General features: G+C 36.6%; 4 protein-coding genes across 6 annotated transcripts; 2 read left to right on the top strand and 2 right to left on the bottom strand.

Annotated features, from left to right (window-relative positions):
• Nucleotides 1-700: 700 nt before the first annotated feature.
• LOC134790603 (lysine--tRNA ligase) lies at nucleotides 701-6,318 on the top strand. 2 transcript variants are annotated; one of them, XM_063761456.1, is made up of 8 exons: nucleotides 701-858; nucleotides 1,066-1,441; nucleotides 1,793-2,044; nucleotides 2,505-2,897; nucleotides 3,436-3,618; nucleotides 4,296-4,456; nucleotides 5,399-5,639; nucleotides 6,185-6,318. In XM_063761456.1, exons 1-8 carry the CDS (start codon nucleotides 824-826, stop codon nucleotides 6,281-6,283), a joined length of 1,740 nt encoding a protein of 579 aa, XP_063617526.1. In that variant the 5' UTR covers nucleotides 701-823; the 3' UTR covers nucleotides 6,284-6,318. The 2 variants fall into 2 exon arrangements, with proteins under 2 accessions (XP_063617526.1, XP_063617527.1); XM_063761457.1 differs by lacking the exon at nucleotides 701-858 and adding an exon at nucleotides 865-998.
• Nucleotides 6,319-6,772: 454 nt separating this feature from the next.
• On the bottom strand, nucleotides 6,773-7,890 carry LOC134790697 (deubiquitinase OTUD6B). Its single transcript, XM_063761599.1, has one exon. The coding sequence runs from the start codon at nucleotides 7,694-7,696 to the stop codon at nucleotides 6,851-6,853; it is 846 nt and encodes a 281-aa protein (XP_063617669.1). The 5' UTR covers nucleotides 7,697-7,890; the 3' UTR covers nucleotides 6,773-6,850.
• A 343-nt stretch (nucleotides 7,891-8,233) lies between these two features.
• On the top strand, nucleotides 8,234-11,369 carry LOC134790602 (platelet-activating factor acetylhydrolase IB subunit beta homolog). The gene is made up of 4 exons (XM_063761455.1): nucleotides 8,234-8,480; nucleotides 8,671-8,877; nucleotides 9,171-9,293; nucleotides 9,687-11,369. The coding sequence occupies exons 1-4, from the start codon at nucleotides 8,415-8,417 to the stop codon at nucleotides 9,966-9,968; spliced, it is 678 nt and encodes a 225-aa protein (XP_063617525.1). The 5' UTR covers nucleotides 8,234-8,414; the 3' UTR covers nucleotides 9,969-11,369.
• A 3,883-nt stretch (nucleotides 11,370-15,252) lies between these two features.
• Nucleotides 15,253-18,038, bottom strand: LOC134791099 (NADH dehydrogenase (ubiquinone) complex I, assembly factor 6). Of its 2 annotated transcripts, none has more exons than XM_063762128.1 (5): nucleotides 17,315-18,038; nucleotides 16,993-17,230; nucleotides 16,576-16,808; nucleotides 15,663-15,825; nucleotides 15,253-15,512 (listed from the first exon to the last, which is right to left on the bottom strand). In XM_063762128.1, exons 1-5 carry the CDS (start codon nucleotides 17,443-17,445, stop codon nucleotides 15,333-15,335), a joined length of 945 nt encoding a protein of 314 aa, XP_063618198.1. In that variant the 5' UTR covers nucleotides 17,446-18,038; the 3' UTR covers nucleotides 15,253-15,332. The 2 variants fall into 2 exon arrangements, with proteins under 2 accessions (XP_063618198.1, XP_063618199.1); XM_063762129.1 differs by having other exon boundaries at nucleotides 16,993-17,234; nucleotides 17,315-18,036.
• Between the last annotated feature and the right edge of the window lie 8,856 nt (nucleotides 18,039-26,894).

Here is a 26,894-nt window from a genome sequence, read left to right as displayed (position 1 = left end):
TGGGCGCATCAAGAAAGGCAACACTTGATTTGAATGAAGTCCACCTTGTCAACAGTATGGTTGTCCTTTTTTGACAAACGGCATTTTTAAAAGAGCGAGGAGAGAGAAATGATACTAGTTGCTGCGACGTGAAAGAGAACAGAAAACGTTGGGCCCTTGTTATAGATGGTCAAGCAGATCTTGTCAGTAGAAAAAGGCGGCAAATATGAAAAATGTAGGCGCGAAGCGATATTGTCTCATAGAAAATTTGAATTTAGCGCCTTTTTCTACTGACAAGATTTGCTTGACCATCTTATATATTATGTAGTCAAAAACCATGAATCTAGGATATACCTGGATCTGGCATGAGTGGTGGGGGTAACTGACAGAACGGGATAGTCTTATGTATCTTTCAGTAGTAGTAGCAGCGAAAGAGCTATTATTCTTTGTCCTTGTCACAGTCTCACATTTTATTTGTTCCCCACCTTTTTTTTAGTATGGATAATGGTGGGCAACAAATGAATTCGACCAATCACAGTGTCGCATTTGCCTATGTTTTGACCCTCACGGTGGCACGCGTATACCACTTCTATACAATCCTACCTTCTATGTCAAAAACAAATTGATTTCGCGAACTTATTTTATCGAGGGATTAATTATTTCAAGTTTTCTTAGCCTGGCAATACAAAAAAGAACTGTCAATATTTTCGTAGCATGACAGATCAACGTTTCGAAAATTTATTTTTAGGTTAAAAATCGTAACTTTTAATTGGTAGTAGCTAATTTACCATATTGAGCCAATTAAGCGAGATAATCAACTTAAGATTTATCATAAGTTAGAGCCATGGCTGAAGCTACAGGCGAAAAGTTGTCAAAGAAGTGAGTATTGTGTGGCATTTCCAAGAAAATACCGTCATGTTCGCCACGAAGGCTCTCGCAGCATTGCCGGGGCTGCTAGCTCAAAGGAGTACATTTACGGTCAACCGATTCGCATATGTATCGACTGCAGTAAACAAACGGTTAGCATTCATTTAATAATGTATGTATTTGTGATGTCTAAATACTATTTTATTTTTTTTGCTTCAGTGAATTGAAACGTCGTATGAAAGCGGAGCAGAAGCTTAAAGAGAAGGCGGAAAAAGCCGCTCAGCAACCGGTCGTTGATACGGAAAAGAAAGCGTCAAAGGTTAATGAAGAGGAAATTAGTCCAAATGAGTATTACAAGTTGCGAACAGCTGCCGTGGCAGCCCTCAAGGAGGGTCCCAAGGACCAGCACCCCTACCCGCACAAGTTCAACGTTACGATTTCTCTGGAGGAGTTCATCAACAAGTACAATAATTTAGGAAATGGAGAAGTACTTGAGAATGTTACATTGAGTGTTGCCGGCAGAGTTCATTCTATTAGGGAGTCTGGAGCCAAACTGATCTTTTATGATTTGAGAGCAGAGGGGTTCAAAATTCAGGTAATGACACAATAAATAACTTAAATTTGATATTTATTCAGGGATAATTTTACAGCATTACAATGATTAACCTTTCTTGTACCACATGTGTGCAATATTGCATCAGGTGAATAAATATTTATTTAATTTATAAATTATTTATATATTTTCGATCTTGATGACAATTGAGGCAAAACCAGCTAAATCACTAGAGAGCATTTATTGGTTTGTATTTGAAATTATAATTTTGACTGAACCTAGGTAGCCATTATACATTCAAAGGTTAAACCTTTATAACAAATTTTTCACAGTGTAGTTACATAATGATTAATATGCATATGCATATAGACAACCATTTCCTTTTTTCTTCAGGTGATGGCTAATGCCAAATTGTATGAGTCTGAGGACAAGTTTGCCCCAGACACTGACAAGTTAAGGCGAGGCGACATCATTGGCTGTGTGGGGCATCCCGGCAAGACCAAGAAGGGGGAACTCTCCATCGTGCCCAAAACCATCAAGCTGCTGTCTCCCTGTCTGCACATGCTGCCGCATCTGCACTTTGGTCTTAAGGACAAAGAAACAAGATTTAGGAAGAGATATTTAGATTTAATTTTGAATGATAAGGTATGGTCATTTATAAGTATTAATTGCATTTTTAAAATCTTACCAAAGGCACATTATTAGTTTAGATATAGTGTTAATGTTGTAATACTTGTAATGTGGACTCTGTCTCTTAAAAGTCATAAACTGTCATACAATATTCTTAATCATGCACCAAAATAGAAATGAAAAGAACATGAAAACTTAAGACTAAAAAATTGTTAACAACTCTTATCGCTATTGATAATGTGCATTTGTAGGAACTTGCTTGCATTGCTTTGAATATATATTTGTAGATAAATGGTAAATAAATGGTTGCTATTACATATCATAATTCACATTATATGAAATGAATTAAATAAATAACAGGTTTAATAACTTCATTACCAATAATTAGTTTCAATAATTTGTTTTTGAAACTTATGTCATATATTTTTGAAACTTATGATACAGTGTGTTTCTATGTTTCATTCTATTTTAACAGGTTAGGCAGACATTCTACACAAGAGCAAAAATCATTGCATACATAAGACGATTCCTGGACAACATGGGTTTTCTTGAAATAGAGACTCCCATGATGAACATGATTGCCGGTGGCGCCACGGCCAAGCCTTTCATCACACACCACAATGATCTCAACATGGACTTGTTCATGAGAATAGCCCCTGAATTATACCACAAAATGCTGGTAGTAGGAGGCTTGGATCGCGTCTATGAAATTGGAAGGCAGTTCAGAAATGAAGGCATTGACCTGACTCACAATCCAGAGTTCACTACTTGTGAATTTTATATGGCCTATGCTGATTACAATGATTTGATGAACATCACTGAGACCATGCTTTCTGGTATGGTTAAGAGCATCCATGGATCATACAAGGTAAAGAGCAGTCTATTTAGCACTTCTCTCTCTCTCTCTCTCTCTTTAGCCCTTTTCTACCCTTCAGGTGTAGGCCTCCTTCATTTTACGCCACATTTAGCACTTAGTCGAATTTAAACTGTTGAATTGAGACATTTTAACATTGAATAATTTTACGGTTTAGACTCACTTGTTTTACGGCCATCGTGAACGCTGCTCGCACTGTTAGTGCTTGAGAAAGGAGACCTAGGCTCTCCGAAACATGTCGCGCGAGTGACTTACAACAACTGAGTCTAAACCGTAAAATTATTCAATATTTAGCACTTTCTTACGATATAAGAAAGTGCTAAATAGACTGCAAAGCAAATGCTTTCATTGCTTGCAGTAGTAGGATGATTTAGATGATACAATTTCACTAGAGTTAATGCTTATAAATCCATATACTATACTGGTGATCATGGTGGAATGCCCCAGCAAGAATAGAATACAATACACACACATCATGTTACTGAAATCTTGTTTTCATTATTGTAATACGCACGAACTTCGAACACTACAGGTAAAATACCAGCCAGATGGGCCTGAAGGAGAAGAAGTAGAGATAGACTTCACTCCTCCATTTGCGCGAGTGCCTATGATCTCTACCCTGGAGAGTGTCCTCAAGGTGAAGCTGCCGCCTGCTGACAAACTGGACACTGTTGAAGCCAACACGCTCCTCAGCCAACTGTGCGAGAAGCATGAGGTAATGTGATCTGTCTCTGACTTTGATTTTCAAGGTGTTCTTGCTCCCAATAGCCTCCTGAGGCCCAAGATCCTACTGAAACTGATGAAATTTAAATCATATTCAATTGGAACAGAGTCGCATTTGTTTTGTTTCGATCAATTTTCAAACAAAACCGAAATCAACTCTATTCCCTGCACTAAAGGTTCAAATTTCAGTGACAAATTCTGGATTTTTCATTTGTATGGCTGGGCCTTAGGAGGATAGGATTTTGTCTCGTAAGTCTTGCACTTTCTATGAAAATTAAGTCACTTAAAGAGCAGTGGATCCTGCAAATAAGAAATGATAAATGGCTAATGCGAACTATGGTAGTTGATGGGTATAACTTGGTTACATAATCATAAAGGCACTTGCAACTCATTTTCTTAAAGAATTATGCTTTATCTATTGGGAAAGTGATATGTACAAACAGCAACACTCTTAACTGTCTATTGGTGGACCTTATTACAAAAGGCATAAGGTCCACCAATGGACAGTTAAGAGTGTGGGCGATGGTACCCAGCTTAAAATAATGTAATACCAATTGAAGTGAATTGAAGAATAGAGAAGACTTTGCAAAGGTGGCCGCCGACGCCCGCTAGGGCATGGCAGCAGAAGAAGAAGAATTGAAGTAATCTAACTATTGTTGGCCTTTCTAGATTGAATGCCCACCTCCTAGGACTACTGCCCGACTGCTGGACAAGTTAGTAGGAGAGTTTCTAGAAGACAAATGCATCAACCCAACATTCATCCTGGACCACCCGCAAATCATGAGCCCACTGTCCAAATATCACAGGGAAATTCCTGGGCTTACAGAAAGGTTTGTCATTATTTTTTTAAAGTTATCTAACTTGAAATGTAGGGTAACTGCGTCAGTTTACCGTCCTGTGTCAGTTTCCGTCCACTTGACGGATTAGCAAGTAATCATCATCATCATCATCATCTCAGCCTATATACGTCCCACTGCTGGGCACAGGCCTCCTCTCATGCGCGAGAGGGCTTGGGCTATAGTCCCCACGCTAGCCCAATGCGGAATGGGGACTTCACATACACCTTTGAATTTCTTCGCAGATGTATGAAGGTTTCCTCACGATGTTTTCCTTCACCGAAAAGCTAGTGGTAAATATCAAATGATATTTCGTACATAAGTTTCGAAAAACTCATTGGTACGAGCCAGGATTTGAACCCGCGACCTCCGGATTGAAAGTCAGACGTCATATCCACTCGGCCACCACTGCTTCTCAAATTCGCTTAGCAAATAATACATTTCATTAATAATTTGCTTCTTGTGAAATATAATTTTTATGTAGATAGATAAATTGTTTCGATATTAAGTATTGCAATAAGTCCAAATTAGTGCAGCAATGAAAGTTTATAGTCAAGTGGACGAAAACTAGCGCAATGACCCTATATCCCTTAAACCACTTTTCCCACACAATTTTCCGGGCCCTATTTTTCGAGTACCGTGCCTCTGCCGTTACGCAGACTGCCGACCCCTTTCGTACTGTTTGGTACTGTGTTCTAATTGCTTTTACACTGCCCTGTGCCCTATTCTACAAATTAGGCCCAGAAATTGTGTAGTCTAAAAGCAGTACTTATAACGTTAAGTTGACGTAGAATGGTTTCTCATGCTCTCCTTCACTTTAGTTGGGTGTTGTCTATTTATTACCTCTTAACTGTATATAAAAGCGGTTTTATAGTTTTCAATTTCATAGGAATTATTAGAAGGATGAACTTTTATAATATTATATTAATGTCACAGGTTTGAAGTGTTCGTAATGAAGAAAGAAATCTGCAACGCTTACACGGAGTTGAATGACCCAGCAACCCAGAGGGAGCGATTCGAGCAGCAGGCCAAAGACCGAGCAGCGGGCGATGACGAGACCCCGCCCACCGACGAAGCCTTCTGCACGGCGCTGGAGTACGGCCTGCCGCCCACGGGCGGCTGGGGCTTGGGAGTCGACAGGCTCACTATGTTCCTTACTAACTCGAATAATATCAAGGCAAGTACTTAGCAACTTGTTGATGAGATGCAAAAATGTGCATGGAAAGGCTAAATTGCTTTGTTTACAAGATAATAAAAAAACGTAAAGGCAAACTTATCCTAGCAAGGAATCTCTTTGAAGTCGTCTCTATATCTGGTTTTTTTACTTGCTTTTGCACTTGTGACCAGAGCCTCTACCATCAGTTTTAACATTGACATAACGCTCACGTCTACGTAATTTACTTTCTGTACATCTCGCTTGCACTATTGCTCGCATATGCGAGTACGAGCGAGATGCATAGAAAGTAAGTTACGTAAACGTGAGCGTTATGTCAATGTCAAAACTGGTGGTAGCCGTACTGGATGAATTGAGACAAAGGCTATGTAAATTTCACGTAAATTTGGAAAATGGAGCCCGCATATGAAAAAACGGGGGAGGGGATTTGTTTTTTTATCTTACTATAGCAATATGCGTATCACTATCAAATGAAGGCTAGTGAAAAGACCATTAAAATATGTGTAGCGGTCGGGTTTTTGTTTTTATAATTAATTTACTTGTTTTAGGAGGTGCTACTGTTCCCAGCAATGAAGCCTGACGACCCTAACAAACACAACACGGAAGACGGCAATGCGGCTGCACCCGAGGCTCCTAATGGAGTATAACTTTAAACCTAAGAAAATTATATTTATTGTCTTTTCATTGATGTTTGTTTCTTAATTATTATTTACTATATCCTTGTAATAAGTATCCTTGATTTTGCTTACAAATAAAACAGTAAAAGTATTGTTTATATTCTATTAAAAACTTTAGTTATATTCTTCACTCTCACTTCCAGCTACCTACTAGGGAAATACTTCGCTACAAAGTAGAAAAAAAACGCTGTGTAACAAATGTATTAAGGCTGGGTTCCACCAGTGTGCGGTACATGGATTTTTGTATTGAATAAGCTTGTACAGCACTGTGGCGCACACTGATGGAATCCCGCCTTTTTAAAAGTTTGAATAATTAGTAAATTAAATGTGCAGTGACTAGGAATATATTTTTCTAAGAAATTGCTTCATATTGATGCATGTTTGTTAATATATAACAACCCCACCTAGGATATTAAGGTCTTTGAATATTTTAATGAAATATAGCAAGAAATTATAGCAATTTAATAACACAAAATTCTGTATACATAGTAAAAAGTAAACTAAATATTGTAAGAGAGTGAAACTATAAAATTCATCTTAGCTATCACTTTCACATATTGCCTGGGTTGAGTTATAATGCTCCCCTAATTTGTACATATGTCTATGATATGTGATGATTAATGGAGGTCCTGCAAACTCCGCTCCTTGTTCTATACTCTCTGGCCCAGAGGCTTGGATTACATTGATGGGACATTTCAATGAATTAGATAATGCTTGAATCTCCAGCTGGCCACCCCACACCTTGGTGTTTACAATTTCATCACAATAATCATTGAATTCACTTTCAGAGAGCATTTCAAATGTATTTGGATTGCTCATAAATGGGAGAAAATCTTCTTTGTTTTGTCTCATAAAAGTTGCAACCTGTTTCCGCAGATCTTCTACCGACACTGTTTTAGATCTAGTAGCAAGTAGTTGATGCGCCACAGCTTGATAAAGGCAATCTCCGTCAGAAGGTATTGAGAATATTGACAACTTCCTTTCTTTTAATTTATTCATTATTGATTGAATTTCAATATTTCTTGGTCCATGTAGGTTATCCTTTTCTTGTAATTTTATTTGTTCTGCTCTTTCTTTTTCCTGTTGTTGCTTTTTATCCCGTCGTTTTTGAGCTTTACTAACCTTTACTTTGGGTACTTCATCTTCGTCTTCAAGAGATGCAGTGTCGTCAGGTTCCCCTGGAGCATCCTCAAGTGCAGCCAGCTCCTCCTTGTGACGGAGTTCTAGTTCAGACTCTAATTTAGCTATTTCTGTTGTTAATTCTTTTTTCTTACTCTTATCGTTTTTAGCTATTTTTTTCAACCCTTGTATTTGAGCTTGCAATTCTTTCTTTTCCTTCCTGTGTTTTGCTTCAATTTCTTCTAGAGACATGGGTTGATCCATTTCTTAATTAAGGTTTCTTGTATTTTTTATTGCAATCCTTAAAAAGTAGTTTTACTTGCAGCTTCAATGAATCCTACTAATTGGGAATTCTACCAGATTATTGAATAAAGTTGAACTTCGTGAAGTAATACTTAGATTAGAAATAAAAGATATTATAATATACTCTATACCGAAGGGTCTTTTTTCCAAAACAATATAAACAACTGTGCTGTGCTAAATAATTAATAAATTTAACCTGGAACTAGATGAAACCCTGGACTGATTTGGATCTGATCTGAAATGAAACCTCAAATCAAACTGACAGTGACAGATGACGGTGACATTCACCGAGGGTATGTTCAAAAACAAATAAATATTTTGTACATTTGTAGTTACTCTGCAAATCGTACCAAAATAGCTCAAAACAAATATTTTGTGGTTTTAGGACCGCAAAATGATTATAACTATAATATTGTAGTCATTTCAGAAACAAATTGAAAAATGATAGATCTTCCTTTATTAAATTTATTTACTCGCATGACTGCTTGTTGCTTGGTAAATTCGCGGTACATTATCTGTGGACGCCATTTTTTCGTTGTCGTTTTCGGCTCGCTAATTTTTAATTCGTCTATATAATATCGATAGATTTAGGTTCTAGATTGTAGAATTTAGAAAGATTTATGTTAAATAGATTGCTTCAAATTTTTTACGTTTGGTGCAATTAGTTTACTGCACGGAAATGAATCCTTGTTCTGTACCTGCTCCTCAACAAGACACCGACGGCGATGGAAGGTGGAATAGCATCGTAAGTCTAAGTTTCTAAAACTATAATGAAGTGTACAAAGCCTAGGATGTAATTCTCCTTCTTTTCGACATCGCACCTATTACATTTGCTAACTTCTCAATACTGTTTATAAAACTGGTATTAGTACTTCTACAAATTCCTAACGTAAGATTATTTAAATGTATGTAACGTTATTTTGTGTATTTTTCAGCATAACCGATTCTTGTCTGATGCCAAGGGCAAAGATGGCGATGTTATTTTCATAGGAGACTCCATATTACAAGCATTGGAACATACTGAAGTATGGAATCAATGGTTTGCTCCTCTTCACTGCCTTAATTTTAGTATCCATAATGATCAGACTCAGAATGTACTGTGGCGTATAAAAAATGGAGAACTGGACCATGTGGACCCTAAGGTATGTCTAATGATACATTGTTTGTTTATACTTCGAGCTGCTCAGCATTTGAAACACATAATATGTTCATTATTTATTTTAATAAGGCCCACTTGCACCATCCCACTAACCCGGGGTAAAGCGGTTAAACCTAATAACCTAATGTCAAATTGTACTGGTAACCATGGTAACTCCAAGTTTAACTGGTTATCCCCGGGTTAGTAGAATGGTGCAAGTGGGCCTAAGTGAAATTAATTATCTTATTATTAAGGTAGCAACAGATGGTCTTATCGCTGTATGTATTACTTTTACAGGTGATTGTAGTGCATGTGGGCACTAACAATGTAGAAAATACACCTGAACAAGTGTGTGAAGGCATCTTTGAAATCATCAGATTAATTAGGGAAAAACACCCAAGTGCTTATATAGTTTTACCTGTAAGTATTGACATTTTTATCATTCCAGCAAAACATTGTTTACTAGAAAGAACACCATCCCTTTTTGGTGTCTTAACCTTTTAACCGCCACAGATGGCTGTGGCCATCATTGGAAAGTCTTGCCTACGATGGCTACAGCCGTCAGCTTTGCCTATGCAATAGACACTTATGCAGGACTCCATAAAGTTCAATTTTGCTTAAATAATCACGATCACTTGGCATCTGGGGCATGTCATATTCCTTTGGCATCTGACTTTGAAAAGGTTAATCATAATATAAAAAACTGTGCTTTGTAACATGGTATCTTATTTTTAGGGGCCCCTTGCAGATCCACTTTAAACAAACAGATACTATAATTTCAAATTACTTAAGATTGTATTGTTGTCATTTCAGAGCTTACTACCACGGGGGCAGCATCCCAACAAGTTGAGAGAAAGGAATGCAAAGATCAATACACTTTTACGGGAAAAAGTCACTAACATGAACAGAGTAGAAATGGTGGCTATAGATAAAGGATTAATTCAAAATGATGGCACCATCAGCCACCATGACATGCATGACTATCTCATCCCTACCAACGCTGCTTGTCGCAAGGCTTTTGAGCCCATACATGACTTGCTCCAGCAAATATTATTTGAAGGAGAGCCTGAAAAGGACTTGACACCCTCTGAGTAACTTACATGTCATGGTAACATGTATGTATAAATATTTGGTAGCTTTGCAGTGGATGAGTTCACTGTGATCAGGCAGTAGTACTTACAAGATAGCTTTTTGTTTATCCTAGATTATACTAGTGTCTAGGGTCAAAATTATTAGCTTTTATTACTTTTTTACATTCCAGTTAGATAAGCTTTATAATTTCCTAATTGGCTGTGTTTGTATAGCAACTATTTTTTATTTAAAATACTAAAGTAAATGTCATGACATTCCATGATTTAATAAAGGGATAAATTTTCTATTAATTATAAGTACAATGGTGGATGTTTATAAGAAACACCTGAATCAAATATACTTTTGTGATAATCATATTCTGCAACAAGTGCATTGAAGTAATTACTGTAATGAAAATACACATAAATGCTGCAATTTGTTAAGGAAATTAATCTCTCTATGAAGCTGTTTCTTACATAAATATATCCACCACTGGCCATGTAAGCTTACCTTTGTTAGACTATGACTATGAAGCTTAGATTGCCATGTACAAGGTTGTCATGCATATTTAGGCTAATAAGTGGCTTGTAAGTACTTTACAGGGTTTAGTACTTATATTTGTTTGCTCATATTTGCCTTAGCAGATTTATTCATTTAATGAACTCACCATGTTAATCGAATTATATTATTGGCAGCAGATTATGTTATTGTTTGAATAGGATAATAATTTATTCTAGGTCTTAAACTTGAGAATTTGTAGATGTTTTGGCAATAGCTAGTGTGATACCTTGATTATGTCATGTTATATTTATAATTATCACCATGGAATTGATTACGCCAAAGACTTACGACCCTTTCTCTACCAAAGTTATATTACCATCATTCATAAAAACAGATATATAAAATAAACAAAGTGTTGACTGATATTATATACTAAATTTGGAACATAGTATCTCCAACATACCTGTAAGTATTTTTTACATCAGTTGTAAGTTTCACATAGATGCATGTTGAAATATATAATAAGTCAACATATACTTCGTCGGCTGAAGTCGCAAACCTCGTAACTCCTCGGAGGAGCTAAGAGGTTTGCGACTTTAGGTATTTTTGGCTAAGGTAGCAAATCCCTAATTTCATTGAATTGGATTTACGACTTTAGCCGACGTTATGATCTTATGAATAATTAGCTATGCAATATTTTTATTGATGAATTTAAAGTTGTGAATAACTCACCTTTAATTATAGTAGGTATGTAACTTATCGCTAGTGTTATTTGATTTGTAGCTACATATTTTATAAGGTACTTTTAGGTACTCGGGTTGCCAAACATGTTGCTTGAATCTCTGAACTGTTGTATTTATTTGCATGATGAAAGAAGCTTAAGCGTAAACAGTGCAATTATTTCTATAAAATTTTCTTATAAAAACCACTTTGTTTTATTTGACTTAATCAAATCACTAAATTGACCACACAAATACTGCAGGGATCTTGATACGACTGGAATTGATCATTTGCTACAAAGATGAAGAATAATGTCATTTCATTTTACAGTAATTGATAGGTAAGTACTGTTTTGAAGAAACGGTGGTGGCCGAGTGGTTCTGACGTCCGACTTTCAATCCGGACTATCCGGAGGTCGTGGGGTCAAATCCTGGCTCGTACCAATGAGTTTTTCGGAACTTATGTACGGAATATAATTTGATATTTACCACTAACTTTTCAGTGAAGGAAAACACCGTGAGGCACAGCATACATCCGCGAAGAAATTCAAAGATGTATGAGAAGTCCCCAACCCGCATTGGGCCAGCGTGGGGACTATAGCCTAAACCCTCTCGTGTTTGAGAGGAGGCCTGTGCCCAGCAGTGGGACGTATATTAGGCTAAATTATTTTTTATAAGTACCTACTCTGCCCCCCAAAACAGTAACTGTTTTCAGCACGTGTCACCTGAAGCCGCGTAAGCACCACTATTTTAAGCAATTGTTCCCATTAACCGAACGAATGAAATGATTGCTCGCTCAGAACTGTTCAAATTAGTGAAAAAAAACTATCTGCATACCATTTCTTATGCTACAGGAGGCAGACGAGCAGGCGAAAAAAAAGAAAAGAGCGTACCTACTCCCAACAAAGGCCGATAACGCACTTACAACCCCTCTAGTGTTGCGGATGCGGGTGTCTATGGACGACAGTAATCGCTTACCATCAAGCGATCCGTCTGCTAGTTTGTCTCCTATATATATCATAATTTGATTCATAAAAAAAAGAATCTCATTATGGTAAGCGATTACCGTTGGGATTGTACACCAGAGGGGTTTGTAAGGGGTTTAAATTTCATCTAAATCGGTTCAGCGGTTTAAGTGTGAAGAGCTAACAGCCAGAGTTACTTTCGCATTTATAAAATTAGTAGGGGCGGCGGGGCCGATTCCTGGGGGCCTACCGCGACGTTCGACGTGTTGCCTCTCTGTCGCACTTGTAATTTCGTACCTAAGTGTGACAGGGACCGCCCCCGCGGTCTTTCGTACCCCGTCGCCCGCTGGTCATGGGAGTGTCACGTACCTACATATTTGTCAACCACACAAGGCACATTTTATTTAAGAGCCCATCAACGTGCACACTAGCGTCAAGTCACTGCTAAATAATCGTGATTATTTAAATTTAGCGAAAGATATTTAAAAAAGGGGGGGCCGCTACGTACTGTATTAAAGTACCTTTTGAATACATCAAACTAGTTTTTATGTTACTGGATTCGTCGATCTATGAACTCAAAACAAAAACGGCCGTTTTAACTTTGGACGCATAGATTAACGAATCCAGCAACATAAAAACACATCAAAAGGTACTTTAAAAACAAAATACAGTACGTACCGGCCCCCTTTTTTAAATACCTGTCGTTAACTCAGTAGAGTCAGTGATCGCCTGTTAGTGTTAGAAAGGGTACATATTTTTCTCAAAAATGGACGGCAAAGTCGACTTTGCCGTTTAAAAAATAGTTTGCGAAGCGCGTAGTTTATGGTCAGTCAAAAATTAAAAAGTTAAAAACATTGCAGTCTTGATTTTGGGACTGCAATGTTGCATACAAATTCCATTATGTGTCGAGTTCCAAACTTTTTAAAAGTTGAAATGGCCATATCAAATGAAGGCACAGGCCCATTAAACAGCCAAACAGATGATTAGTACCGCGACTATTTAGCTGTCTCAAATAGGTTGGCGTATTTTCGGCAGAAATTTATACTCTTCTATTTTTGTATTAAAAAAATAAAAAGGCGGCAAAGCTAATTTTTTCAATTGTTTCTACTTTTTTCTGTGAAAATATATACGAAAGAAAGTTGCTTTTGTAAAATATTTCTATGATATTTATATTTCTTGCACCATTTTTGAGAAAAGCACTATATATGACTCGGCTGGAAGGCTACTTGCTGGCTTCGGATTCAATTAAACGGACTCCCAAGGTCGTCCGTTTAAAACGAATCCTCAGCCTGCAAGTAGCTACTTCCGAGCCTCGACAATAATGTACTAATTAAGGCTGCTATTTAACTGATCACCAGAATTAGTAAAATTTAATACCAAAAAAATCTATTTTACCACCCTAAAATCATGAATGATCACCAAAATTATAACACCATTTTAATGTGAAATGATTACCAATTTTATTACATTTTACTATCCTTTTAAAGGAAATGACACCAAACTAATCATTATTAACCCAAAAATAGTCAATGATTACCAAATTTGAAACCCCATTTTAATGTGAAATGATAACCAAATTTTTACATCTTGCTATCCTATTAAAGAAAATTACACCAAAATAATCATTGTAAACCAAAAAATAGTAAATGACCACCAAAATTAGAACTCCATTTTAATGTAAAATGATAACCAAATTTTTAAATCTTGCTATCCTATTAAAGCAAATGGCTCCAAAATAATCATTGTAAACGCAAAAATAGTAAATGATCACAAACATTGTAACTACATTTTAATTAAAAATGTGCAAACATTTAATATATCGTTATCCTATTAAATTAATTAATCCACTTCGTCACCTTTTTCTAGTAGCATTTTATTTCTGTAACAGTCGCAGTTCTAACCTAACCTAACCCACTTTTCTAGTAGCATTTTGTTTCTGTAAGGGTCGCAGTTCAAACCTAACCTAACCCACTTTTCTAGTAGCATTTCTTTTCTGCAAGGGTCGCAGTTCAAACCTAACCTAACCCACTTTTCTAGTAGCATTTCGTTTCTGTATGGGTCGCAGTTCAAACCTAACCTAACCCACTTTTCTAGTAGCATTTCTTTTCTGTAAGGGTCGCAGTTCAAACCTAACCTAACCCACTTTTCTAGTAGCGTTTCGTATCTGTATGGGTAGCAGTTGAAACTTAACCTAACCTACTTTTCTAGTACCATTTCGTTTCTGTAAGGGTCGCAGTGCTAACCTAACCTAACCCACTTAACTGATAGCAGTTTAACTTACTTTTCTAGTAGCATAACGAAATGCTACTAGAAAAGTAGATTAGGTTAGGTAGGTATGCGGTGCGGGCTACGGGGGGTTAAGCGGGAGGGGCTAGTAATTTTGGCATCAGTTTACTTTATAATTAAAATAATACATAAACTAAACATAAAACTAATTAAAAACTAAACTTAAATATAAATATAAACTATTTGTTTACTTTATTTGGTAATATGTATACATTTTTTGGTAATCATAGTGGTTTATTTAGGTGAAAATATCGCATTAATTTGGTCTTCAAGATTTGGTGATCATTAATGATTTTTGGTGATCATTCAATATATTTGGTATTTGAATACAATTTGAAGTGCAGTCGTAATTAAAGTGGTGGTACTTTTGTATTTTTAGGCCTTATTTTTTTGGTGTTCAGAAATTTTTTTTGGTAAGCATGATTTTTTTATTTAGGGTACCAAAGTATTTTTTGGTGGTCATTATATTTGTAGCCTTTAATGTTTACCACATTAAAAATATGTTCTAAGAGCGATTCTTTTATTTTTTGCCATTTTTATTTATTGTGACCTTTTTTGCCACTTTTGTGTTATTTCAAGTCAGGATCGCGAGCCCTTTTCATCCTTATAGGAAAAAAGAGTGTCCTAAAATTCCATACATTTTTCAAACTGTCCTTTTTGTTACCGCCATACAAAGTATATAGGGAAATGGTAACACAATAGGAAAAAACTCTAGGACATTTTTTTATCCCATTAGGATCGAAAGAGCTCGTGATTCTGAGTAGAAATAACACAAAAGTGGCAAAAAAGGTCACAATATATAAAAATGGCAAAAATAAAAGAAACGCTCCTAAGGAGTTTTTAAATACAGGTTTTTTCAGGTCACTTTATTAATAATTTAACACTTTCTACTATTTTACCTATTACATATAACAGATTCAATACTTGTTTAAGAGTCTCATAAAATAGTAAAGAAGAGGTAAAGTAGCACTTCTTTGAACTAGAGATTTGTCAAACACATTAAAATTGCACTTCTGGAGCTTTTTTAGATAATTGTTTACTGCTACAGCTGGTAGAAATATTTGATTAGCTAATTTCGGCACATCTATTTTTCTTGCCTGAAAAAAAAGAACCAAATTAGAATAAGACTTGTTGGGATTGGGACACATGCTGGACTGTGTCCCATAAAACGAAATCTGGTGATGGTGGGGGTGGCAAAACATCCAGACATTTAAGAGTCTTAAATAAATAAAATTGACATTTCATACCTTTTTAAGATGATTATTTGCTGAGATTGCAATTTCATATGTACAATTTCTCATGTTCTCACTATCCTGACATCTCAGCACATCTTCTTGAGAAACATCATGCTTCATTAACAAATCCATGGGTACATATACCATTTTATAATGACTAGACATAGGTATAGATCTGTAATGAATCAATTAACCACAATCTAAAAATAATCATTATATTGTAACTATTTAAAAATACTTCACTTTATGGAGGTATATTAAAAATATAATAGGAAAGTATAATAACTTTATTTTAGCTAGATTACCGGATCTAGTCTGTATATACAAAATACTTTGTTATTGTAGGCCGTTTTTTATTCCTCGTCTGATATCATACTATACACTAACAGGCACCACACTTTTACACAATCCGTAGGTACTAAGACAATGATTATTATTTAATAGGCAAGTTTTAAATATTTTTGTATTTTTATATTATTATTATTATTTTATACATCGATAATCTGTCCGTGATCTGGGTGCTGGCAGAATCATCAGTGCTTCACCCGAAAGAGTGGAGCGTATTGCTGAGCCAGAACCCGTTTGTTTCGCTGCAACGCACACAGCACTTTTACCTATTGATACATCTTGTTCCTGATATTAGTTTTAGTTTGATATTGTTATTGTTTCTGTTTTTTCTATCAATGTGTGTATTGTGGCAAGCTAATAAATGGTTTTATCTATCTATCTATCTTTTATCTTATACAAATACCTATGTACCATTTTTAAGCAAACACTAATTTAATAATGCAGCAAAAACAAAGTTGTATCTAAACAGAACATTCATTCTATTTTATGCATACCAACATTTTAGGGAGTGAATTTAGCACTTCGTAAAACCAATCTCTAAATTTCAGATACTAAAAATGCAAACTGTAACACATACCTTAGCATATTGGCGAGGCCTTGGGCTTTACCTAAATGGGATGCAGCGTGATCAGCATGCAAGTTCTGAATGCCCGCCAGCCAGAGCATTGTATAATATATTGCTGATACGCTGTCATCAGTGTATTTCTCTAAATCAGCCAGGCTGCCAAAATATTTTGCTTTCATTAACCTCTGTCTCGAGTCAATGAGTTTTTGTAAATTTCTCTTTGGTATCTTGTAGACACTACAGACCTACAACATTAAGGTATATATTTACTGATTCATTTGATATCAATGATTTAATCTATTCTAAGTTTCTTTGAAATTCTCTTAATATAAAATTAGAGAATTTTGACAAAACGGAAAACGAACCTATAAAAGAGAATATTAAAGAAGTTATTTGGATTGGAATTACATGCATCGAAAATTATTTTACCTTAAATAACTCTTGAGCAACAGGATTAGCTGGAACCTGACTAAGACTTTGATCCGTCTTATAAATGTCCTTCAAAGTGTCCTGCCAAAATTGCATCCGCATCAATGCAATTTGTGGATCAGTGGTTTGGCCTTGCACCCTAGCAATTTCTACATTGAATGCTCTGACCACTAGCGCTGGTGACCGGAGAGCTTTTGTCATAAGAAGTGTAGCCAGAAAATTTTCATAATCATGCGATCTATCTGTGAAAGAAGACAGAAGTACCAGAATACGTTGTTTATCTGAGAGATCACAAAGAAAGTAAATTAAAAAAGTAAATTACTTTACTATATTTGCACAATAATTAAGAGAATCTTCATTAGAAGTAGTTGTAGTTTGCGTTCGTAGTTTCGCATATTGCGCCGTCTTCAAAGTCTGTGTCAATAATTGACTCATAATTTTCCTTGTTAACATTGTGTTTTCTGATGTTTCTTTTCAGGTTCCAACTTTCCTTACCATAAAATTTATTTGTTTTTATTTTTAATAATTTTATTAATGTTTTTGGTTATGTTTTGAAGATAAATGTCAATTAGGATTGTTCATTTTTTTTTAAATGTTCTATTTCGAAAACCATTTCGAGATATGAGGTTTTCAAACAGTTTCCGACATTTGCTGCGATATAATAATTGAGGATTGAAGATATTTCAACAAATATCCTTATGACCTTAGTTTGACCTTTCTCGTTGGCTGAATGTAAAGTCATCGCATAATAAAAGTTATCGGACCATAGTAAATCAATCCGTCACTCACGTAATTGTCAAAGTTATCATTGTCATAATGAAATTTTTCAGTTAAACCGCTGCGCTGGTTTGTTATGATTTGATTTATAATTGATACCTAAACAGTAGTTTTCGTTGCTTAATATATCAAAGACCTTGTTCCTACGTGTGGGAATGATTCACAAAAATAATAGTTCGAATCCGCGAAGACCTACGACGTGAAACATGGTGCCGTGAATTGAACTTGGAATACCTACCTACTTACACACAGTATTGCTGTGAGGATCACGTCGATGTAAGTATAAAATTAATATTATTTTACTACAATTATTTAAAAGCTCACTTTGTAGGTAGGGTCGCGGGGACCTATGTGTTTTCTGTGGTAATGTAGCCAGAGTATATAAAGGCAAACCGTTAAACAGAGATGGTGCCTACTAGAAAGAAACACTATACAAGAATCCATAGTCATACTCAAAATTCAGCCTGAAACTGCTTTAAAAAGATATAATTTCTAATTTCCAGGTACATGTTGCAGTTCAAGCTGCTGATATCATGGTGGACAAGACTTAAGTTAATAGTTGTGAATAATAAAACATGTTTTTGTTTACCTACTTTTTTATTAATTTAGGAAATATATGTATATATATGTTTCCCAAAAAAAAGTAACTATACATATATGTATGTTCATCATGTTCTGCACGAGCAGCTGACAAGGATGGCTTGTTGACGAACCAGAAGAGAAGTGTATGGTTTGTTATTTACTCTGTTCCCAGGCATTATTTACTGTCGTAAAGTATTATGACGATTAATATGACGTTCGTTTCGATACAAAATGCTCAACTTTGTTCAGGGCCCAAGTGCCTTAACAAAATCAATTTCCTTCGTACATTACGTATCCCACAGCCGTAGCTAAATAGGAATCACATGATGACCTGAAATTATAGGATATAATTAGCAAAATTGGCATGTACCTAATATAGTACAATATCCAAACAATGGTGACAAGCCGGTAGAACCCACTGGGTGCTAAGCTACCTTAGCAATGGACGCTTATAACGATTTTATGATTCCAATCATCTTACGAATCGAATCAGTTAAAAATATATGATGTAACTTACATTTGTATTTTTGCTCCCCTGATTTCAGCCAAGTTATGGTTGGAGTTGGATGCTATATGGATACATACTCCAATAAAACTAAGTTATATTATATAACTTAGGCAGATTTCTGGAATCAGCTTTCACAAATTTATAGCGTAGGTATTTTGAAATTATTGATTTAGGGATTCAAAATAAACGAGTTTTCCAGACGATATTATTTATAGAAACGCGTGACACTGACATTGTAGACAGGTGACATTACAATCAATTGACAATTACAACTATTTTTTTAATGTTTGTTATTGCTTGTGCTTTATCAAATCAGCCACTACATGTAATTTACGAGAAGTCGTATCTCATATTTTCAATAAATTATAAATATTCAACCGAGCCGTGAATTAATAAATCATTCAAATTGGTATCTTAAATTAACCTATATTTTCAGAAAATAAAATAAAAATGGGGGTCTAAAAAAAATGAACAATCCTAATTGTCACTAGTATTGACCATAGAAGGTAGGATCGTATAGAAGTGGTATACGCGTGCCTCCGTGAGGGACAAAACATACGCAAATGCGACACTGTGATTGGTCGAATTTATTTGTTGCCCACCATTATCTATACTAAAAAAATGGTGGGGAACAAAAAATATGTGAGACTGTGATAAGGACAAACAATAATAGCGCTTTCTCTGCTACTCCTACTGAAAGATACGTAAGACTATCCCGTTCTGTCAGTTATCCCCACCACTCATGCCCAATCCAGTTTAATACTAGATTCATGGTATTGACCGACTTTTGACATTTCATGTGTGTGCTGCCAGTAGTGAAATTAATGGAAGAATACGATATGAAATATCTTATATGAAATTAATATAAGAACGTGCCCCGGGCGCGGTCCAAGGGGGGGCGCCAAAATGGGCAAAAGACTACCTCTCCGCCTTGCCAAAGGCACAGCAGGAAAACTTTTGTCAGTCGTATTTACCACTACTGTGAAGTGTGAAATGCGGATAGTAATCTGGCCCACAGCTCAAAAGCGAAAGCCGATCTTTTAGGTACTCTTTTTGCCTCGAACTCGACCTTGAAAGATGACGGTAGCGCCCTACCTCCCACCATCCCGCAGTGCGAATGCCAGAAACTTCTATCAAGCAGAGGGATATTCGTTGCTATGCTTTCGTTTTATAAGGCGAGAGGGCTGAGTGCTTCAGAGTTGTGTCCCGTGTTAGCGCTTCTTTTCCGTCAGGGGTCTCCTGTCGGGAAGTTACCATCTTATGGACTGTCCAAGAGACAACCTATGCAAATGGATCGCTAGCCCTTTGTCCGGCAGGCGCATATGAGCCGTAGTAGACGGAACCTACTCCAATAGCTGCTGCTGCATATCTGTGACATGTTGTCTATCGGACGACAGTAGGTACCGGGGATTCCTATACAGGCTGGTTAAAAATAACTACATTCCCGTTGCCAGGGAGGTTTTGGGATTATACTGAGCAACTTTTACTACGGGACCAACCCCGAAATCGCAAAAAAAAGTTTACCTTCCCATAGAAAATGGACCAACCAAAATGTATGAACCAGCCAAATTTTTTTTTCGCGACTTAGGGGTTGGTCCCATAGTAAAAGTTGCTCATTATAATCCCAAAACCTCCCTGGCAACGGGAATGCAGTTATTTTTTAGCCACCAGTTTTTAGTATACAGGATGTTCTCTACCGCTCGTAGGTAAGTACAATGAGCTGTTGTCTGAAGAATTGTTTGACATGCTGCCTTGTTGCCAACGGTGACAGCTGTGCCTGTGGCATCACTGCAATGCACCGCTCGCCGTAGGCAGAGTGTTTTATCCTCACACCCTAGAACCTAAATGGTCGCGCACTGTGCGGTTTAAGAGGACTTCCTTTCACAGCGGGCGGGAGGAAATTCGTCGAAAAAAGGGAGCTCATTCCACAATAAGTTGAATAAGTTCCCTTTTCTCGAGAGGCTACAGTATGGAGATCTCCAAAAGCGGCCAAGTGCGAGTCGGACTCGCCCATGAAGGGTTCCGTAGCAGCAAGTAACATAATAAAATTGCGGTTTAAGATTTATGACGTATTAAAAAAAAACTACTTGCTAGATCTCGTTCAAACCAATTTTCGGTGGAAGTTTGCATGGTAATGTACATCATATATTTTTTTTAGTTTTATCATTCTCTTATTTAAAGTTACTGGGGGACGACGACGACGACGACGACGACGACGACGACGACGACGACGACGACGACGACGACGACGACGACGACGACGACGACGACGACGACGACGACGACGACGACGACGACGACGACGACGACGACGACGACGACGACGACGACGACGACGACGACGACGACGACGACGACGACGACGACGACGACGACGACGACGACGACGACGACGACGACGACGACGACGACGACGACGACGACGACGACGACGACGACGACGACGACGACGACGACGACGACGACGACGACGACGACGACGACGACGACGACGACGACGACGACGACGACGACGACGACGACGACGACGACGACGACGACGACGACGACGACGACGACGACGACGACGACGACGACGACGACGACGACGACGACGACGACGACGACGACGACGACGACGACGACGACGACGACGACGACGACGACGACGACGACGACGACGACGACGACGACGACGACGACGACGACGACGACGACGACGACGACGACGACGACGACGACGACGACGACGACGACGACGACGACGACGACGACGACGACGACGACGACGACGACACACGTTTTACCACTTTGGAAGTGTCTCTCGCGCAAACTATTCAGTTTAGAAAGAAAATGATATTAGAAACCTCAATATAATTTTTGAAGACCTATCCATAGATACCCACACGTATGGGTTTGAAGTAAAAAATATTTTGAGTTTCAGTTCTAAGTATGGGGAACCCCCAAAATTTATTGTTTTTTATTTCTATTTTTGTGTGAAAATCTTAATGCGGTTCACAGAATACATCTACTTACCAAGTTTGGTTTCTCTTCAAATCAAAATAACGAAGGTACTTACGCACTATTTTCGGAAGTGACCCCAACAAGATTACTTGTTGAGTTGTGTTGTGTTAGTTAAGTCATTCAAACGCGTGTTATTCGTATACGTCTTCTTAGGTCTTTGTAAGGCCAACCAGTATAATAACGACCTCGGAACCCTTAACAACTAAGCGAAATCAAAGACCACACGTACATAATGACTCGTCTAAAACAATGTGCTCGGCAATTTATGGAAAACCCAGACCAGGAGCAAAAGATGAATGGAATTAATATCAATGCGTACTGCGTACTATGCGTAGTGTCAATAACAAAAACAAAACATAAACATTGCAATAATAAACATGTACAAAGTTCAAAACAACATTAAAGAGCTATTCTATTTATTTCATATGAAAAGGTATAAAATAATGTATCAAGATGTAACTAAAGCTATAATATGAAATATACTTGTATTTATGCGCAATTATATTTATGAAGGAACTTATCGACCGACGAACCTACGGAGCCTAAAATCAAGATAGGTACCCAGGGCCGTCTTAAACTATGCTGGGGCCCTGGGGCACATAAGAATTTGGGCCCCTTTGGAAAGTAAGTAAAGAAAGCGAATGAAACTAACATTTTTCTACTATGATCTTCTATTTATTATAGGGTAATCAAATATACTGTTACTGTCTTTCCTTCGGGGCCCCCTGAGGATGGGGGCCCGGCGGGCACGGGCCCCGTGTGCCCTTATGGTAAAGACGGTACTGTAGGTACCTAGGTACGTATTACGGTGTAAAAGGATTAATGCCAAGGAAAGGTATATGTGACGTTCCACGGCAAAAGGTACCTTATGGCGGCTGGCGCTTACGTCGCATAGCGCCGCAATAATATTGGAGCGGCGTTAATAATAGCGTAATTAAGCGCCAACCGCCATAACGTACCTTTACCCGTGGGACGTCACATATGGTATAGCTGTACGCGTTTTTAGTGTTATCGCATTATTTTTAATCATAGATAATTGCATGAAACTAATTTGATTCACATTAATATAATGAACCCTATTAATAGGTATATCATATCATAAATGTGAAGGTTTGCATGTCTCAATGTTTGTTAGTAAATCACGCAAAAAACCTGAACAACTTCGGGTGAAATTATGCATACTTACAGATAGGGATTGCAATCCGGTCTGGTTTTGAATCCGGCCGGGTCCGGCCGGATTTTGGCCTCAATCCGGGGGACCGGCCGGATACGGCCGGATTGGTATTGCGGATAAAAAATTCATCAAGTCACGTATTTTATTATGTTTTTTAGCGTTATATTATGCGAAGTTAAGGATATTTTTTAATGGATTAATAAAACGGCTGTTTTAAGTTTCAAAAATCAACGTTTTTATTACTTTACCACTAAGTCTTAACCACTAACCACTAAGTTTTGACGACCAGCCTGGCCTAGTGGGTAGTTTTGAGATAGGATATTATGGAAGATTGAATTTATTAATATTATTGAAAATAAAATTAGCGTAATGACAGAATTAATACTTGATAGCACGAAGGAAGGGAATTGTAAACGCCAAGTATGAAAATTTAGAAATTGAAATTGAAGTGCTAATGGTTGATGGATTGAAACATAATTTATTGTCGATTAATAAACTTACTGAAAAAGACTTTGAAATCACCTTCAAGAAAACAAATGTAGAATTACAAAAAGGCGATATTTACATAAAAGGAAATAAAACAAACGACTTATACTTACTGAAACTAGAACTAATTGAACTTGAAAACATTGAAAATGCAAATCTTACAAACGAAAATAATGACTTATGGCACAAGAGACTTGGTCATATTAATTATAATGATTTAAAACGATTAAACCTGCCAGTACCAAGCAAGATCTGCGATACTTGTGTCGAAGGTAAGAGTACACGAAGAAGTTTCTACTATCAGAAAAGCAACACAAGAGAAATTGGAGATCTAATTCATTCTGATGTTTGTGGACCAATAGATCCGATTGGTATATATGGACACAAATATTTTCAGGTTCTGATTGACGACTTTTCACACTACCTTGTCGTAAGATTACTAAAAACTAAAAATGAAGCTGAAAATAATATAATAAATTTCATTAAATTTATAAAAACCCAATTTGGACTAAAAACGAAACGGCTAAGAGTAGATAATGGAGGTGAATTCAGTTCAAATAAATTTAAACAATATTGTAACAACAAAGGTATTCAAATCGAATATACTACTCCATACACGCCGCAACAGAATGGGACATCAGAGAGAATGAACAGAAATATTCTAAATAAAGTACGAACCAAATTAGCAGAAACCAAGTTACCAAAATGTCTTTGGAGTGAAGCAGTTACAGCATCTGCTTACGAAATAAATAGAAGTCCAACCGCAGCGCTAGATGGAGAAGCACCAGCAACGATATGGTTTGGTAATAACAATCTAACAAAACTTAGAGTCTTTGGCAGTCAAGCATGGGCTGTAACACTACCCAGACCAGCAAAGATAGAACCAAGAGCTAAGAAATATATAATGGTTGGATACAGTGGCTCGGGATATAGACTGTATGATCCTAAAGAAAAAAAAGTAATAATATCCACAGATGTTAAGTTCAATGAAAACGAAACTACATTTAATAAAGAGAAAAGACAAGATAATCAGCGTAATTTTATACCATACGTGAATGATGATGATGAAGAAGATGAAATAGACATAAATAATGAAAATATAATAGTCAATAATGAAGTAGACGAACCAATAGACGAGCCAATAGATGAAGATATGGAAATTGAAACAAATATCGAAAATACAACAATATATGATACTGCAGAAGATAATAATAATGAAAGCAATACGGATATAGAAATAGAAAATAATAATATATCAGATATGAGCGTGCAAGAACAGACGAGATCAGGAAGAAAGATTAACAAACCAAGTCATCTCAATGACTACGAGACTTACATGGCGTACTGTCTCACAAGTAATGAAGAAGATCCACTGAAATACGAACAAGCAATTAAAGATACAGAATGGAAAGAAGCTATCGAAAAAGAAATAAATTCATTAAAAAAGTTGAATACTTGGGAAGAAGTAGAAGCTAAAGGCAAAAAAGCGATAGATACGAAATGGGTCTTTGGGACCAAAGATAGCGGTTTAAAGAAAGCTAGACTAGTAGCAAAAGGATTCCAGCAGAAAGACAGCTATTTCGGGAACAATTATTCACCAGTAGCAAGGATGAATACAATCAGGATGTTTTTAGTAAACGCCGTACAAAATGATTATGAAATATGTCAAATGGACATACCAACAGCTTTCCTGAATGGAGTGTTGGAAAATGAAGTGTACATAAAAGTACCCGAAGGTGTTAAAGCTGGCAAAAACAAAGTACTAAAATTAAAAAGAAGTCTATATGGATTAAAAGAAAGTCCAAAATGCTGGAACGAAAGACTGAATAACTTTATTACAAATGATATAGGACTAAAGCGGTCCCAAAATGATTTTTGCCTGTACTACAACAACAAAGTTTGGATGTTAGTATTTGTTGACGACATATTAATAACAGGAGAAGAGGAAGAGATAAAAAGAGTAAAGATGGAATTGTTTAAAGAATTCCAGGCCAAAGATTTAGGCGCTATCAATACATTCCTTGGCATAGAAATAACAAGATCAGATGAAGGAATGAAGCTTACCCAGAGCAAACAAGTACAAAAGATACTTGATAAATTTAAGATGACAGAATGTAATGGTGTTAAAACACCGATGGAAAAAGATTGCCAAATTAAAACGACCAAAGATGTCAATAATGTGATAGATGTTCCCTATAGAGAGATAATAGGAAGCCTTATGTTTTTGGCAACAGTAACTAGACCAGACATCAGTTATGCTGTGTCATACTTAAGTCAATTTCTGGACAAACCAGATATACAATGTTGGAAGCAAGCAAAGAGAATCCTGAGATACCTAAAAGAAACAGCAGATTACGGGCTGAATTACACGAAGAAAATGGAAAGTTAGTAACAGTTCTTAGTTACGAAAACTTAAATAATAGTGTTTATCATTAACACAACACACAACACTCTAGGACTAAAGCGGTCCCAAAATGATTTTTGCCTGTACTACAACAACAAAGTTTGGATGTTAGTATTTGTTGACGACATATTAATAACAGGAGAATAGGAAGAGATAAAAAGAGTAAAGATGGAATTGTTTAAAGAATTCCAGGCCAAAGATTTAGGCGCTATCAATACATTCCTTGGATTACATTGTGATTCGACGTAGCCATCTTTTATTTTTCGCCGTTGTGGCTGAAAAATTTGAAATTATAGGTACTTACCTTGTTTGATTTTTCGCTCTGGGCTTTTTATTTATTTAGCATATTTACTTTTAATTGTTTATTTATTGCCCATAACCTTTTGAGATAGGATATTATGGAAGATTGAATTTATTAATATTATTGAAAATAAAATTAGCGTAATGACATGTTAGTTTATTCTTTTTTTGATAGAAATCAAAAATAGAATAGGATAAAGACAATAAAGTATTGCCAACACAAAATACTACTTTAACAGGTAGTGACCCTGCCTGTGAAGCCGATGGTCCTGGGTTCGAATCCCAGTAAGGGCATTTATTTGTGATGACCAGATGACACAGATATTTGTTCCTGAGTCTTGGTTGTTTTCTATGTATTTAAGTATTTATATATTATATATGTACATATCGTTGTTTGAGTACCCACATCACAAGCCTTCTTGAGCTTACTGTGGGACTTAGTCAATCTGTGAAAGAATGTCGTATAATATTTATTTATTTATTATTTATTTATTTAAGTCTTGTTACAATAATCAGTCTCACAAATGAAATCTTCTTTTTCTCTTAAAATATAATAGCCCAACCCACATTTCCCACAAAAAGGTGGTTTCAATTCAACCATTTTAGTTTATGCAAACAAAATCAATGAACGTGCATACCTATACAAGTATACATTAAAACATTTATTC

This window comes from Cydia splendana, chromosome 5 (assembly GCF_910591565.1).
Source record: "Cydia splendana chromosome 5, ilCydSple1.2, whole genome shotgun sequence".
NCBI lineage: Eukaryota > Metazoa > Arthropoda > Insecta > Lepidoptera > Tortricidae > Cydia > Cydia splendana.
This window is presented reverse-complemented; position numbering and strand designations above follow the sequence as displayed.

Coding starts and splice junctions, on each gene's coding strand:
- LOC134790603 (XM_063761457.1), top strand. CDS start 895: ATGTTCGCCACGAAGGCTCTCGCAGCATTGCCGGGGCTGCTAGCTCAA. Junction 2,045..2,504: donor ATTTAATTTTGAATGATAAG/GTATGGTCATTT, acceptor CTATTTTAACAG/GTTAGGCAGACATTCTACAC. Junction 5,640..6,184: donor CTAACTCGAATAATATCAAG/GCAAGTACTTAG, acceptor TACTTGTTTTAG/GAGGTGCTACTGTTCCCAGC.
- LOC134790697 (XM_063761599.1), bottom strand. CDS start 7,696: ATGGATCAACCCATGTCTCTAGAAGAAATTGAAGCAAAACACAGGAAG.
- LOC134790602 (XM_063761455.1), top strand. CDS start 8,415: ATGAATCCTTGTTCTGTACCTGCTCCTCAACAAGACACCGACGGCGAT. Junction 8,481..8,670: donor ATGGAAGGTGGAATAGCATC/GTAAGTCTAAGT, acceptor TGTATTTTTCAG/CATAACCGATTCTTGTCTGA. Junction 9,294..9,686: donor GTGCTTATATAGTTTTACCT/GTAAGTATTGAC, acceptor TTGTCATTTCAG/AGCTTACTACCACGGGGGCA.
- LOC134791099 (XM_063762128.1), bottom strand. CDS start 17,445: ATGTTAACAAGGAAAATTATGAGTCAATTATTGACACAGACTTTGAAG. Junction 17,231..17,314: donor TATTGTGCAAATATAGTAAA/GTAATTTACTTT, acceptor TTTCACAGATAG/ATCGCATGATTATGAAAATT. Junction 16,809..16,992: donor TTGCTCAAGAGTTATTTAAG/GTAAAATAATTT, acceptor TTAATGTTGTAG/GTCTGTAGTGTCTACAAGAT.